This window comes from Sorghum bicolor, chromosome 9, assembly GCF_000003195.3.
Source record: "Sorghum bicolor cultivar BTx623 chromosome 9, Sorghum_bicolor_NCBIv3, whole genome shotgun sequence".
Classification (NCBI taxonomy): Eukaryota; Viridiplantae; Streptophyta; class Magnoliopsida; order Poales; family Poaceae; genus Sorghum; species Sorghum bicolor.
This window is the reverse complement of record NC_012878.2, coordinates 55,254,137-55,271,006: the sequence shown is the minus strand read 5'-3', so window position 1 is coordinate 55,271,006 and position 16,870 is coordinate 55,254,137. Positions and strand designations below refer to the sequence as shown.

General features: G+C 41.2%; 3 protein-coding genes across 3 annotated transcripts; 2 read left to right on the top strand and 1 right to left on the bottom strand.

Moving 5' to 3' along the window:
• On the top strand, positions 2,946 to 3,984 carry LOC8083003 (profilin-A). Its single transcript, XM_002441363.2, has 3 exons — positions 2,946 to 3,213; positions 3,326 to 3,463; positions 3,556 to 3,984. The coding sequence occupies exons 1-3, from the start codon at positions 3,091 to 3,093 to the stop codon at positions 3,688 to 3,690; spliced, it is 396 nt and encodes a 131-aa protein (XP_002441408.1). The 5' UTR covers positions 2,946 to 3,090; the 3' UTR covers positions 3,691 to 3,984.
• LOC8068949 (60S ribosomal protein L8) lies at positions 6,819 to 7,944 on the bottom strand. The gene is made up of 2 exons (XM_002440060.2): positions 7,502 to 7,944; positions 6,819 to 7,387 (listed from the first exon to the last, which is right to left on the bottom strand). The coding sequence occupies exons 1-2, from the start codon at positions 7,942 to 7,944 to the stop codon at positions 7,048 to 7,050; spliced, it is 783 nt and encodes a 260-aa protein (XP_002440105.1). The 3' UTR covers positions 6,819 to 7,047.
• LOC110430122 (profilin-2) lies at positions 13,792 to 14,434 on the top strand. Its single transcript, XM_021447133.1, has 2 exons — positions 13,792 to 13,914; positions 14,007 to 14,434. Exons 1-2 carry the CDS (start codon positions 13,792 to 13,794, stop codon positions 14,139 to 14,141), a joined length of 258 nt encoding a protein of 85 aa, XP_021302808.1. The 3' UTR covers positions 14,142 to 14,434.

Sequence of the window (16,870 nt, the reverse complement as noted above, 5' to 3'; positions counted from 1 at the left end):
ACAGGGGTCATTTGGGTGCGTCGGCACAAGCTTTTGCTTCGCGTCATTTTGTCGGGCGATTTGCTGGGCTTCCATGGGCCTTGCGGGAGTATTGTGGCTGCATCTTACTGAAGTTTTAGAGAAGGCACAGCAGGGCCCATAACTTCGAGGTCAGGATTGTGCTTTGTTTCGTGTCCGTAAATTCAGGCCCATCACTATCATTCAAACCCAACTACTAGTTCACTTCAACTTAAATTGATATCTAATTCACTTGCAAAATCTAATATAATATTATCTATATCTATATCTAATGGTCAAGCTAGAGCAAATTAGAGGATGATGCACTTACTTTGTGGGTGCATAGACTTTTGCTATGGTTGTGCATACATGGTGAAAATCTAGACAAAACCATTATTTTTTTTATGAATTTTGGGGGAGCATTTGCACCCCTAACAACTATCTAGCTTCACACATGTACATATCTATATCTACTCTATACATAAAAGAGTTGAAGAATCCAAATAACTCTCACCTAAACAATTTACACTCACTCTATACTAGGACCCTTAAATAATTTGTTATCTCTATATCCAAAGGTGTACAACAATCTAGTTGTGGGCCACACCAAAGTCTTATGATAACTGTCGAGAGTTTATGTAAAAGTCACTGGGTGCCCACCTCCATCAGTTTTTCATCTGTGTTTTTTCATCCATCCATCACTCTCTTGTTCGTCCATCTCTCGTTCTGATGACCACTCTTCTTTCGTTTTTGGTCTCTCTCCCTCATTCCAAGGGTGACAGAGGTAGACCATACCCAAATGCAAAATAGTGATCCTTGACTATTGTCATCCCAAGCGCTATGGTCTATTTGGTTGGTTACCTATACAAATTCACTTAGTCATATGCAGACTTGTTCTCAAAGCAACCAAACCTGCATCTCATATTTTTTTTTGGCAAAATTCTAACTGTATCTAGTTATATACCCATTCTCCTACATCCCAAGACATAATCTCTGGTCACTTGCGTAGGAAATCCATCACACGCATAACACTGTATAACTTTCTATCTTGACAAACAAACAATAGCAAATTACATACGAACAACCAATCTGACCATCCACTTGTATAGAAAATCTTATACACAAAAAGGTGCTCGACAAACTTTTGCAATGCAGTAAATTTATAGTCACGACAACTTTTTCTACAAAATTATGTCAAAGTACAATAAAAATTATGGCATAAGTTTTGTTCCGTAAAATATTATGTGATCATCATCCACTTGTAAAAGAGCAAGTTTTTGTGTATAAGATTTTGACATTTGAAGCTACCAAATTAACTTCTCAGGTCTGCATGTTTCTTCGCTGTACATACGTGGATTTCTTCCTTTTAGGGCCCGTTTGGAACTAAGGATTTCCAAACGAAATGAAGGAAAGGAAGTAGAATACAACGTTTGGAAGAAAGGAAGCAAGTTATCCATTTCCTTTGGAGTACTGTAACAACAACACGATTTTGCAGGAACCAAACGCTCCATTCTCGACATTTTAAAAATCACAATATACTCAGAAAAGTAGAGACATTTTCACAAGGGCAAAGTTGTCCTTAATGAGCCCATTTAACACCATTACCCGTCGTTCACGGAATAGGAGTAAACTGAAGCTTTGTTTTCATAAAGCAAGGGTAAAATCACAACGGTGAACAAAACAAGGGTAAAATTACAATTAGATGTCAAAATAAGGGTAAGAACGCAATAGCTCTAAAATAAAATGAAGATGCATGCATCTTTTATGTTCTTTTTAAATTTGTTTTAAAATTTCTAGAATACATTGTATTACATAACACAAGGAGTAGAAGCTAATAGAATATACTCCCTCTGTGCTTAAATAGCCGTCGAGGAAAAACTTTAATTACATATATATTAAAAATATTAATATTTATGGTACATAATTAATATCATTAGAAAGATATTTGAATCTAGTTTTTAAATAAATTTATTTAAATATATAAATGTTGCACATATTTTTTATAAATCGAATTAAACATGTTGCACGCACACCAACAACGACAATTAAATAGGGACAGAGGGAGTAGGCGCTTTATGGTTGTGTGTCTATGTTCATCTCTTTAATCACATCTCATGTTTTGGAATCCTACGTTATATTTCCTACGTTTTAAACATCCTTGTCTATATTTTTTTATGCTTTTGCATTCCCCTGTTTAACCATAATATCTACACTCTAATCCTGTGATCCTTTGTTCCAGACATACCCTTATTTTGGCATTAAAAAAAATCACATTCTTTATGTTGCAACACTGATGTTTAGTAATATTTAAATAAATTGTTTGTTCATGGTTGCATCAATCGGTTTCTCGTAGGGGTGGATCTACATATATGGAGAATAGTGGATGTGGACGCACCATGCAAAGACAAAAAAAAAAGTGATTATGATAAAAGGTTCATCATATTCGCATCTTCACGGTAAATCTATGCATTCACAAGAAAAGTATACCACTCTACAATTTGCTCTATAGTGTGTAAAGAGTTGAATTTTTTTCTCTATTTTTCGTGCAAAAGTTTGTATGTATTTATATTAAGATAGAAGAAAAGTTCAATCAACATGTCTTAATAGCATCATAGGTGGTCATAAGAGATTTACAAGGAGTCAAGGACGCTCGGATGCCTCAAATAGTTGAATTTGCTAGTCTGTAAAAGAGTTCCGGTACTAGTCAGTGTTTGTTTTGCAGTGGCATGCAGGACTCCGACACTCCGGCCATGCATACCCACCATATCGTCGGGCGCTGATCACAGTTTTATCCCGCCATCGCCAGAGAGCAGTCAGCAAGCAGCCCCCGAAACATGGCGAAGTCCAAGGCGGAGCGAGGAGACGAACGTGTGGCTCGCCGCAGCGAGGCGGGGATCCGGTCCCCCGTCCCCTTCTCTATTTAGCCACCGGTCCCGTGCATGCTGCTAGAAGTAGAAGCTCTTCGTCAGTCACCTCACAAACAGTTGGGAGGAGGAGCACGATCGAGAGCCCTCCGGCGAGACGACCTCCCTCTCCGTCCTTTAGCGCGCGACCGACCAGTGCGCGTGAGATCAGCGGCCCGGGCGATCCAAGATGTCTTGGCAGACGTACGTGGACGAGCACCTGATGTGCGAGATCGAGGGCCACCACCTCACGTCGGCGGCCATCGCCGGCCACGACGGCGCCGTCTGGGCTCAGAGCGCCACATTCCCCGAGGTCACCACACCATCACATTACAATCCCCTGTTAGCATTATGTTATGGTTATTGTTTGCGTGTGATAGATCCCGCTGACATGTCAGGGGAATTTTTGTTGTTGTGGCGTCCAGTTCAAGCCCGAGGACATGACCAACATCATGAAGGATTTCGATGAGCCGGGGCACCTCGCGCCGACAGGCCTGTTTCTTGGAGCCACGAAGTACATGGTCATCCAAGGTGAACCCGGCGCTGTCATTCGTGGCAAGAAGGTGATTGATTGCCCATCGTTGCTGCTCCTGTTCGTTTTTCTGTGGTGGTGTTACACAAATCTTTAGAATTGTTTCTTGTTCTTTTCCCCCAGGGATCAGGAGGCATCACTGTGAAGAAGACAGGGCAGGCACTCATCATTGGCATCTACGACGAGCCGATGACTCCCGGGCAGTGCAACATGGTGGTGGAAAGGCTGGGCGACTACCTGGTTGAACAGGGCATGTAGCCTTCCTGGATGTCGATATATGGCTTGGCTCAGTTCAGATTTCTTTCAATAACAAAGCCAACAAGACCTTTGCATGTTTCCCTGTTTGCTTGCATTGGCTCTTCTTCTCCACCGCCACAAGATGAAGATAGTAGCTGCTCCGCTGGAAGTTTTCAGTTCTGGCTCACTCGCTGTAGTTTACATTCTTGGGTTGCTTCGATCATTTGGCTGTAGCGTGAATCGCATGGAGGAATGCCCTAATCACTAAGCAAGTACTCATATATATATATATATATATATTTTTTTCTGCAGATATTTGAATCTCGTCGCTCGTGCATGATATATCGTCCCTTACAATATTTTTGAACGAACAGAGGGTGCCTATTTTATTATTAATACAGAGAAGAGTATAACAACAAAATATGAACTCATGATAACTCAATTTTCAATAAATACTTGAGTGACAGCAAAAAAATATTGTTGTTGTACTCAAGTGTTGTTATACTTGAGAAAAACCGCGGGTATCCATTTGGAGGGTCATCTCCATCCTTGAGTACAACAAAATGTTGTTCATGGTTCATTTAGTTACATTGTATAACAACAAAAAATATTGTATTATTAATACAGAGAAGGGATAACAACAATTTCTTGAGTACAACAATATATTTTTTTTGAATGAGTTCATTTGGTTCATTTAGTAAACCGCGGGTATCCATTTGGAGGGTCATCACATCCTTAATATTGTTCCACAAGCCTTTGGCCGCTAAATATTCTGAATTGCTCCTTGTTAGAGTTTATACTGCAAAATTAGATTTGCCACCGAAGAATATAGCAAAGAAAAGTAGATAGGCATATCCCCCCCCCCTAGTTGGAATGGTTTCCATACTCCCTATACAATGTGTTCTTTATTTATTCAATTATTTCATTTGTGTTAAGATGTTAAACGCAATAGATTCATACTATTTTTTATTACATAGATCAATGAACCATAACGTGGGTCAACGTTTATAACAGATTTCATACAAACTCATTTAGACTAAACTTTCAGGTCCCGGATCTTCTTCATCGGTTGTGGTTTGTCATAAATTGCTTTCTTTCGTTCAACCTATATGACCATTACATGCCCCTGTGGCATGGATTTTGCTTATGGAGCAAGATTCTCGTTAAAGAAACAATAGCGATTCTAGAGGTAATGTTCTTTGAAATCTACTAAGGCCTTGTTTAGTTCACCCAAAAACCAAAATCTTTTCAAGATTTCCCGTCACATCAAATCTTGCGGCATATGCATAGTGCATTAAATATAGATGAAAATAAAAATTAATTATACAGTTTGTCTGTAAATTGAATCTTTTAAGACTAGTTGCTCCATGATTAGATAATATTTGTCAAATAAAAACGAAAGTGTTACAGTGTCAAAATCCAAAATAAAATTTGGATCTAAACAAGGCCTAATCTTTCTCCAATATCCTCATGATTCGAATTTACTCAATTGTTAAACAAGGCCTAATCTTTCTCCAATATCCTCATGATTCGAATTTACTCAATTGTGAAACATATCTTTGTTGTTTCCAAACGAAATGTGGTCAAATATTTTTGGATCCACTTCTCTCTTGTATTTTAGGTGGCCGTTACACGCTTTACTAGTTATAATTAATTAACATGTAAAGATCTTCCTTTCGTTCCCTAAACAAATTAAACACTTTTTTTGTTTTTTTTTCAGGGATCAGGAGGCATCACCGTGATGAAGACAGGGCTGGGATTCATCATTGGCATCTACGACCAACCGATGACTGCCAGGCAGTGCAACATGTTGGTGGAAAGGCTGGGCATCTACCCCTGATGGAATTCGGCCTGTAGTATCCTTCCTTGATATATGATGGCTTCTTCAGTAATAACAAATACTTCTTGTCCGTTCGCTCACAGTAGATCGATACAGGCCTCTCCAAACGGCTATGGATTCCATTGGTTTAGAGAGCCCTCGAAGCTAAAAATACTGGATTCATCTGGCTCTTAGTTAGTTCTTTTTAAGATGAGAGAAAAACAGCTTGGCTCTGGAATGAGATTATATATAGCAAGTAGCCGAACTATCAAACATGTAGGTACACGTGTGCAGTAATATCGTATTTACAGACACGTGTCCGTTTCAGTCACAGTCGCATGTAGATACGCGCTTACTATATATGCATATTATGCATGTCCGTAATAAGCCTTATTAAGAACGTGTTATTTTTGACACGCGCGAACGCGTCTGTGATATGCCTGAATGTGCGTGTGTGATGTGTTTTCCTCTAACAATAGCCAAATTTACCTTTAGAAGACGCTTTGACTAATCTTTTTGGAGATGTTTTTAACTCTTTCTCAATTGAGATACTTGAGGGATACACAAATTACTTACAATTTCAAACAAGTAGGGTAAAGATCTCAGTATGTGTCATGTCGCATAGTCCTATACGGCCTGGTAATAGATCCATTGCTACAGAATATGTGCTAGCACATTAATGGCCTGTTTGGATCATCCCATCCAAACTTCTAAACTTTATGAGAACTAAAGCTCCAAACATGTGGTCAAGTGACATTAGAGCTTTGGACATTAAAAGTGAGTTAAAGTCTTCTAAAGTTTTTTAGAGCTATAAAGTTTAGGGGAAAATCCAAACAGGCCCTAATGCCAGATGTGCATTAGCGATCTGGCTTCATTATCAAGATCCTAGGATGCTGGATGCTTTGGGATCCAAGTGACCTGACTACAAAGCCCCCAAGTGGCCCAACTATCAAGATCCTAGGTTGCTTTGGGATCAAGTGACCTAACTATACAAAGCCCCCAAGTGACCCAACTATATAAAGCAGGTACCGTATCAATGACATAATCATGTTTATTTTAGCTTATCTGTCGAATTTATCAGTAATTAATATTATTTTTCTCTCATAATAAATCAGTGAACAAGGTCATCATTGTCAATAGTGTTAAGGACCATTGGAACGAACCAAGCCGATGGTTTCTTGTATATTTTACACAGGAGGATTAGCAATGATTGGCGGTGTCCGGTCGTCGATGGAAGTATAATAGGTTATACGGTGTCCGATCAATGAAGTGATAATTGGTTTCAGAGCTTTCCAAAAAAAAAAAACATGTAGAGATAATGCATAGCAAAACTTATTATCTATATAAGAATATAATCTCAAACGTGAGTCTTCTTAATTTTCTTTTACTATGGGTCTACCTACACTCGAAGAGTCTGACCCAACAAACCCGACAACGGGACCCAGACAATCCGATCGATCCAACAAAACCCTAGCCTACCCTACGTAACTCTATCTCGAAATAACTGACTAACGAACATAGCTGATAGATATCTGGCAGACTGCCACAGATTAAAGATCTCATAACATTGATTTGCCGGCTGCCACAGCAGCTTGCCCTCTGCGTCTTCCAGTCCTCCGTGCCGCGATGTGGCCCGACTTTGCTCCAGGAGGAGCGTCCCGACGGACGGTGGATGCGTGGCCTATGTGCTGGTGGTTGCCTCCTCCGTGCGGATGGTCCACGGGGTTCATGGCCACGCCGCGCACCCTGGGCCAGCAGTTCCTCTTCACGCGGAACTTGTGGTAGGCGTTGCCGGCCTTGAGCAACGGCTTCTCCGTCCTGCCGCCGCCGGCGACCTGCCCGACCATCGCTCGGCAGTTGCTCTGCAGCAACTTCTTGGCGCCAGACGGGAGCTTCACCCTGCATGGCATCCATGACATATAAGTTAATTGTTCGAGAGCATGCATGAACGGCGACAGAGCTAGGATAATGATCTACTACTATTCACCCATATGAATCTGAAACTCTGAATACCTGGTCGTCCCGTTGTCCGTGTTGTGGCTGATGACGATGGCGTAGTCGCCGGAGCAACGCGCGAGGGCGCCGCGGTCGCCGACGCGGCTCTCGACGTTGCAGATGACGGTTCCCTCGGGCAGGGTGCCGACGGGGAGGACGTTGCCGATGGAGAGGTTGGCGCGGCGGCCGCAGTAGATGAGCTGGCCGGTGTACATGCCCTCGGCGGCGAGGAACAGCTCCTTCTGCTGCCTGTAGCGGAACGGGTGGCGGAAGGTGACGCGTGCGAGCGGGGCGCCGCGCCCGGGGTCGTGCACGATGTCGGTGACCACGCCCTTGAGGTACCCGCTGCGCTCGCCGACGTCGAGCGCGCGGAAGCGGGCGGGGCCCTTGCGGTGGTGGGTGTGGGACTTGAACACCGACCCCGCCGCACCCTTGCGCTGCGCTCGAATAACACGACCCATGGCGGTGTTGGCGGCGGCCTTCTGTTGGTGGATGGATGGCGTAATACAGCGAGGATTTGCCCTAGTATTTGTAGGGGTGGGTTGCGTAGGGGCTCCGGAAGGACTACGTACCCTGCGCTTTGACGGCGGCGGGAGCGTGGGTTGGGTTTCGCCTGTGAGCTGCAATTGATAGGCCCACAAGCGACTGTTTTATTTTCCCTTTCCATTTTCTTTTATGTTTTATATTTCTATATTTTTTTATTGTTTTCTTTTTAGCTTACTAAAAAAATATTTTTAAATTTTCACACGTGTGTGTGGTTTTCTTACTTTTGTTTCTTTCTTTAATTTTCTATATGAACTATTCCATTTTTCAAGTTTTTTATTTCATATGTTATATGAGATACATGTCATATTCCGTAGTATTCACGTGATTTTATTTTATTTTATTTTATTTTTTCCTTTCTTATTTAATATATTCATTTATATTTATCATTTGTTATTTAGTTTTATGTGCATTTTCTTGTTTCCTATTTTGCTCTAATTAATTACTTTATAAATTTTACTTTTTTATTTTCTATATTATATGAGATACATGAGATGTTTACGTAGTATACATGTGATACTCTAGGATATATTCTATGATGTTTGTGTTGTATAATATGAGTTGTGATGTTAACATAGTATATATATATATGATGTTCTATTATTTTTTTTATGCTTGATGTAGTATAAATGTAATATTCTATAATATATTTTGTGATATTCATATAGTATACTTCTGATGTTCCATGATGTATTTTGTAATATTCACGTGATATACATGTGTCAATACATGATGTAATTTGTGATGCTCACTTGATATACATGTGATGTTGTTTGATGTATTTTTATGATGTTCTTATAGTATACATGTGATGTTCAATGATATATTTTAGAATTAAAATATTAATATTACATAAATGAGATGTTACATGATTATCTTCAAGGCTTTCACATAAATATGGTTCAATTTTCTCATGCTAAAAGAACCAACTTTAGCTCTCATCCAAAGACTACCAAGTCTACTATTTGCGGTTTCGCATCCATCCAAGATTTTTGACATTTTTTAATTATCTTATATCTATGAAAATCAGGTCTTGTACTAGTGATCATGTTTGTGCTTTTGTATGTTTGTGTTAGTTTCAGTTCATTCTGTTGTCTTAGTTAACTCTCTCTCTCTCTCTCTGTTTATCTGTTTATGAGCATTTGCAATTGTTTCAATAACTTTTTTGGAATCATTTTTGTCATTAGTATTGAGTTATTTGTTTTCAGTTTTTGTATCAGCTTTTAGCATTAGTTGTTTTGTATGTATGAAAATTAGGCCTTGTACTAGTGAGCATGTTTGTGCTTTGTGTGTTTGTGTGTCTGTCTTAGTTTCTCTCTCTATATATATTTGTTATCATTTGGATTTGTTTTACTAACTTCTTTTAGATTTCCAGTAAGAAGCTGGAGCTCTTTGAGGATGGATTCAGTCAGTGCATATCTTGGTGTTGATATTACAGTTAAGGTAAATTTTTCTTCCTGCTTTGTTGTTGTTTTTTTAGAATTCCTATTTTTTTTGTTTGCTGCACACCCTGGGGGCTGCTGGATGCGTTTGTTCTACTGATATTTCCTGGTTAATTGTTTCATTTGAAGTTCAGCTCTACTGTAGTAGAATTATTTTCAGTTGTACTTTAGGTTAGTTCAATCTCTAGAACACAGTGTACTTTAGAGTTAGTTTGTTCACTTTGCAGTCAGTAGCAGTATAGCCTATGTAGGGCTGCCTTTCTTTGTCTACTTATTATTTTATAAAAAGAATGAAATGATAATTTTTAGATCTTTTATAATGGTGAAATTTGTCCTATCCGAATTCCATCTAGTTTGTTCTTCCTAGCATTCTCTTTAAGTATTTATTCATTTCTTAATTCCTTTCATTTTATGTTTTTTGCAAAGAAAAATTGTGATGGTGTTACTCTTCAAAATGAAGTTCTCTCCTTGTTTGTTTTTGAGAATCTAGACTTAGTCCCTGGACAGCAGTCAAGTGTTATTGCTGTCAAAACAGAGACAAGGTGCAGCTAGTTGCTAGGCTTGTTAGTTATTGTCACGGTCACGACCCTTCCTTTGTTCCCAAGTACAAGTATGCTTTGGATCCGGTCAATCAAGTTGTTTATATGTTAGCCAAGAATGTTGAAGATGCTAATTTTATGAGCGGACACTCTTTCAAAGTGGATGGCAAAAATGTTTTATTCTGCCGTGTTCTTGAGATGGAGTAGCGAGCTAAGAATGATGACTTCTACCAGTCTGCTTATTGCTCTCAGACTTGGCCTCTGAGAGAATGTCATTTTGACTAATTTTTGTCTGGGGCTGTTGCTTATGGATGATGAAGACTTTTTTATTGAAGGATCTTTGTTTCTTTCTAAGATATGGCTTTTGTGTTTGTTTTGGGAGAAGATTATCCATGTCTTATGCCTAGGAGTTTAAATCTTTTGTGTGTTTTTTTAAAAATTGTTGGTCAAGTTATATATCGTGATCTAGTTGGCTTATGTAATAAAAAGTTGGTATTTCTATATTAACTATGTTTCTGTTTGTGTGTATGTCATGATTTAAGTTTTTCTACTGTTTTCCATATTCCTTCTCTGCTTGAGGTGTGCCCTAAATATCTAGCTAGCAATTTTATTTTTGTGTGAATACTTGTGCAGCTTTGTGACTCAAGAACATCTTTATATATATCCAGGTAAGATTATGTTTGAATCCTGAAATTCTTTTTCTATGATAACAGTCAAAACAACTAAATATATATGTCTATAGAATTATTTGGGTTGACCATTATGCTTGAAGCTTGAAGTTTGGTTGTTTGTTGTCTGTGAAATAACTGTTGTGCCTAAAAGCCTCAAATTTGGTTGTTTCTTGTCTTTAAAATAACCGGTTATTTGAAACCAACAAAACAACTGGTTCTTCCTTTTGTGTGTTTTTGGTTGTTTGTCCCCTCTGAAACAACTGGTTACTGAAACAGAGAGAAATAACTATTTGTTCATTACACAAGCTCTTTAAATAAATCCATAGTTTTAGAGAAAAGATCAGTTAAAAACTGAAATTTATACTATAATCTCATCCAATTGCACATGTCTCTGCTCCGAGTGCAACACCTATGTATGATACCATCAGCACACATCTAGACCCTAATTTGGGGTTTTGGTGTTTGATGAAAACAAATGTTGTCGATAATGTGTATTTTGTAGTAGTATTTATACAAGAGTTTGTCATAAGTTGAATGGCTGACAGAGTTTACAAAATCATTCATTCATATACAGAGTATGTGTATTTTTTCACGATCGAGCCATTCACCCATTTTTCATTAAGAGGCAGTTAAACAACAAACACAAGCTTGGCCAAGCTCAATAGTGAGAAGCAATCAAGTATGGCTAAGAGCACACACCTATCTACTGGATACAGACTTCCGATGTATTACAATACCACAGAATTTTATGACCACAAAGGTAAAAGCAAGCGCTAAAGTCCTGAACCTGGCCTGGACCCAATTGGCTGCTTCAGTCGTCATTCTGAGATAGAGTTCTTGTACCTCAGCCGACTTCCGATCAAAGGTTCAGTTGTTTTGTTCCTTCCAAATGATCCACGTGGTGAGCAAAACTAGAGTGTCAAACCACGACCGACTGTCTACAACAACATAGCACCACTAGCTTAGCCACTAATTGATCAGGCAATCTATTGATAGCGGCAGCAGTCGAGACAGTTCGAGTGGTTTCAGCAGCATATGCCAAAGCTGCCTTGTGATGACACATCCAGCGAACAGGTGGTCATCAAGCTTCGGTTCTTGTGCACAGAGGACACAAGAACTATCATCTTGCAGTCTATGCCTCCACCGCCGCTCTGCGCTCTAATGCCGATGGTGAAGAGCTAGCCAGAAGAAGAACTTGACCTTTGGTGGCACTTTCGTCCGCCAAAGCTCCTTAGCCCCAGGCAGAGAGGCCGATCCCATGTAGAAAGCTCTGTATGCTGAGGAGGTTGAGTAGCTCCCATCGGCGGTCCACTTGGTGTCCCGAGCGATGTTCCATACCTGCAGAAATTGGCAAAGAACCTAGGTTGTCAGTGCTTCGACTATGTCTCTTGCCCAGCGGTTCTGATGAACTGCATCCTTGAGAGTCCTTCTGCCCATTCTAGATACTGCAGCAAACAGGTTCAGAGCAAACCGGCACAGCAACCCAATTAGAGATCAATTGTCGGTCCAGAAGCGGAGCCGCCATCTCCCACGTTGACCTTCATACTCACCGCGGCCATTGCGTCGACGGCTTTTTCTTTTTTAGATGACAGCTTAGCCCAGCAATACTCCACATTAGTACGAGCAAGCCACTCCCATCTCAAACGCAGCGTGAAACCAAACAATTTCAAGTCGAGGACACCAAGACCGTCCAAGTCTGTAGGCCTGCAGCCAAGCGATCTTGCACTTCCCCCCGTTAGTCGTCTGCATTCCTAACCAAAGTATGTGTATTGACATGTGAATACATAGAGTTCATGTTCCCCCCGTTAGTCGTCTGCATTCCTAACCAAAGTATGTGTATTGACATGTGAATACATAGAGTTCATGTGCTAGAGTAACGGTGCCACGGAGAAATAGGGACCCACTCGCGACACAGGAAAGTTTACTCCGTTGGCACCCGTGTGAATAAATTCACATGTAGGGGCTCCGGCCCCTCCAGTTTCATTAAAAAAAAAAAGTTTACTCCCAGAAATTGCTACGGCGCTACGCTAACCAGTCACGGGCTCACGGCAGCAGCACCACCCAGTGACGTGAGCAGCAAAGCCGGCGGTGTGCCGGCCGCTCCGTCCCAGGCAGCAAAAAGGCGCAGTTTGCCCACAGCCGCGCGCGGCGGCCGGCGCCGTCTGCAAGCCCAAAATCGAGGCCAGATCCGCAGATCGCACCCGGGGCATTTCCCGCAGCAGCTTTCCTCCCACTCCCACCCATCCATCCCCCACGACTCCACGAGATGCGCACGGCACGGGCTCTCTCTACACCGCCGCCCCGCGCGCTCCGGGCCGGTGCCGGCCGCAGCAGCAGGATCGCGCCGCACCGCACGTAACCGACCACGTGCCGCACAGCTGCATGCCAGCTTCTCGCCCGGCCGGCGGCCGGCGTCGCGCGCGCGCCGACGTACGTCTCCGGCCACGCGCGCCTGCGCACGGCACATGGCACGAGCTTGTACTCCAGCTTCGCGAGAGCCGAGACCGAGAGGTGTAGCGGTAGTGTAGCGCTGGACCACCCACTCGGGCGCCGTAGACGCAGCGCCGGGCCGTACCGTGTCCATCTACACTGGTGCTGCGCGTGCGCCGGCACTGCAGGCATATGCCCGCGCCTCCGGCCGCCGGTGTGGTGACCACGCACAGCCAGCCAGCCACTTGTGTGTGCGGCTAACACCGATAAGTCCACTCTCCTGTTCCACGCGGCGGCGCAGAATAGCTGCCTGCCGGCCGGCCGATCGAGAGGTCCACCCCCACAACTCACTCTTCCTTGCGGAGCTAGCTAGCTGCGCGTGCCCGTCGTATCGCATTCATACCGTGCCTAATTCGTGTGTGGCTCTGGGCTCCCTGCGAGCGTTGCCTGAGTTCCATGCACGTTTTTTTACTCCAGTTTTCAGCAGGCTTGGTTTCGATCTTGTTTTAGTTCACGAATGTTTTTAGCTTTGCTACCTTAGCACTTTTATTTGTATTTGACAATTATTATCCAATTACGGATTAACTAGACTCAAAATATTCGTCTTATAAATTACAGGCAAACAGTGTAATTAGATTTTGTTTTTCATCTATATTTAATGTGACGAAGAATCTTTAAAAAAAATGACCAACATCATGAAGGATTTCGATGAGCCGGGGCACCTCGCGCCGACAGGCCTGTTTCTTGGAGCCACGAAGTACATGGTCATCCAAGGTGAACCCGGCGCTGTCATTCGTGGCAAGAAGGTGATTGATTGCCCATCGTTGCTGCTCCTGTTCGTTTTTCTGTGGTGGTGTTACACAAATCTTTAGAATTGTTTCTTGTTCTTTTCCCCCAGGGATCAGGAGGCATCACTGTGAAGAAGACAGGGCAGGCACTCATCATTGGCATCTACGACGAGCCGATGACTCCCGGGCAGTGCAACATGGTGGTGGAAAGGCTGGGCGACTACCTGGTTGAACAGGGCATGTAGCCTTCCTGGATGTCGATATATGGCTTGGCTCAGTTCAGATTTCTTTCAATAACAAAGCCAACAAGACCTTTGCATGTTTCCCTGTTTGCTTGCATTGGCTCTTCTTCTCCACCGCCACAAGATGAAGATAGTAGCTGCTCCGCTGGAAGTTTTCAGTTCTGGCTCACTCGCTGTAGTTTACATTCTTGGGTTGCTTCGATCATTTGGCTGTAGCGTGAATCGCATGGAGGAATGCCCTAATCACTAAGCAAGTACTCATATATATATATATATATATTTTTTTTTTCTGCAGATATTTGAATCTCGTCGCTCGTGCATGATATATCGTCCCTTACAATATTTTTGAACGAACAGAGGGTGCCTATTTTATTATTAATACAGAGAAGAGTATAACAACAAAATATGAACTCATGATAACTCAATTTTCAATAAATACTTGAGTGACAGCAAAAAAATATTGTTGTTGTACTCAAGTGTTGTTATACTTGAGAAAAACCGCGGGTATCCATTTGGAGGGTCATCTCCATCCTTGAGTACAACAAAATGTTGTTCATGGTTCATTTAGTTACATTGTATAACAACAAAAAATATTGTATTATTAATACAGAGAAGGGATAACAACAATTTCTTGAGTACAACAATATATTTTTTTGAATGAGTTCATTTGGTTCATTTAGTAAACCGCGGGTATCCATTTGGAGGGTCATCACATCCTTAATATTGTTCCACAAGCCTTTGGCCGCTAAATATTCTGAATTGCTCCTTGTTAGAGTTTATACTGCAAAATTAGATTTGCCACCGAAGAATATAGCAAAGAAAAGTAGATAGGCATATCCCCCCCCCCTAGTTGGAATGGTTTCCATACTCCCTATACAATGTGTTCTTTATTTATTCAATTATTTCATTTGTGTTAAGATGTTAAACGCAATAGATTCATACTATTTTTTATTACATAGATCAATGAACCATAACGTGGGTCAACGTTTATAACAGATTTCATACAAACTCATTTAGACTAAACTTTCAGGTCCCGGATCTTCTTCATCGGTTGTGGTTTGTCATAAATTGCTTTCTTTCGTTCAACCTATATGACCATTACATGCCCCTGTGGCATGGATTTTGCTTATGGAGCAAGATTCTCGTTAAAGAAACAATAGCGATTCTAGAGGTAATGTTCTTTGAAATCTACTAAGGCCTTGTTTAGTTCACCCAAAAACCAAAATCTTTTCAAGATTTTCCGTCACATCAAATCTTGCGGCATATGCATAGTGCATTAAATATAGATGAAAATAAAAATTAATTATACAGTTTGTCTGTAAATTGAATCTTTTAAGACTAGTTGCTCCATGATTAGATAATATTTGTCAAATAAAAACGAAAGTGTTACAGTGTCAAAATCCAAAATAAAATTTGGATCTAAACAAGGCCTAATCTTTCTCCAATATCCTCATGATTCGAATTTACTCAATTGTTAAACAAGGCCTAATCTTTCTCCAATATCCTCATGATTCGAATTTACTCAATTGTGAAACATATCTTTGTTGTTTCCAAACGAAATGTGGTCAAATATTTTTGGATCCACTTCTCTCTTGTATTTTAGGTGGCCGTTACACGCTTTACTAGTTATAATTAATTAACATGTAAAGATCTTCCTTTCGTTCCCTAAACAAATTAAACACTTTTTTTTGTTTTTTTTTCAGGGATCAGGAGGCATCACCGTGATGAAGACAGGGCTGGGATTCATCATTGGCATCTACGACCAACCGATGACTGCCAGGCAGTGCAACATGTTGGTGGAAAGGCTGGGCATCTACCCCTGATGGAATTCGGCCTGTAGTATCCTTCCTTGATATATGATGGCTTCTTCAGTAATAACAAATACTTCTTGTCCGTTCGCTCACAGTAGATCGATACAGGCCTCTCCAAACGGCTATGGATTCCATTGGTTTAGAGAGCCCTCGAAGCTAAAAATACTGGATTCATCTGGCTCTTAGTTAGTTCTTTTTAAGATGAGAGAAAAACAGCTTGGCTCTGGAATGAGATTATATATAGCAAGTAGCCGAACTATCAAACATGTAGGTACACGTGTGCAGTAATATCGTATTTACAGACACGTGTCCGTTTCAGTCACAGTCGCATGTAGATACGCGCTTACTATATATGCATATTATGCATGTCCGTAATAAGCCTTATTAAGAACGTGTTATTTTTGACACGCGCGAACGCGTCTGTGATATGCCTGAATGTGCGTGTGTGATGTGTTTTCCTCTAACAATAGCCAAATTTACCTTTAGAAGACGCTTTGACTAATCTTTTTGGAGATGTTTTTAACTCTTTCTCAATTGAGATACTTGAGGGATACACAAATTACTTACAATTTCAAACAAGTAGGGTAAAGATCTCAGTATGTGTCATGTCGCATAGTCCTATACGGCCTGGTAATAGATCCATTGCTACAGAATATGTGCTAGCACATTAATGGCCTGTTTGGATCATCCCATCCAAACTTCTAAACTTTATGAGAACTAAAGCTCCAAACATGTGGTCAAGTGACATTAGAGCTTTGGACATTAAAAGTGAGTTAAAGTCTTCTAAAGTTTTTTAGAGCTATAAAGTTTAGGGGAAAATCCAAACAGGCCCTAATGCCAGATGTGCATTAGCGATCTGGCTTCATTATCAAGATCCTAGGATGCTGGATGCTTTGGGATCCAAGTGACCTGACTACAAAG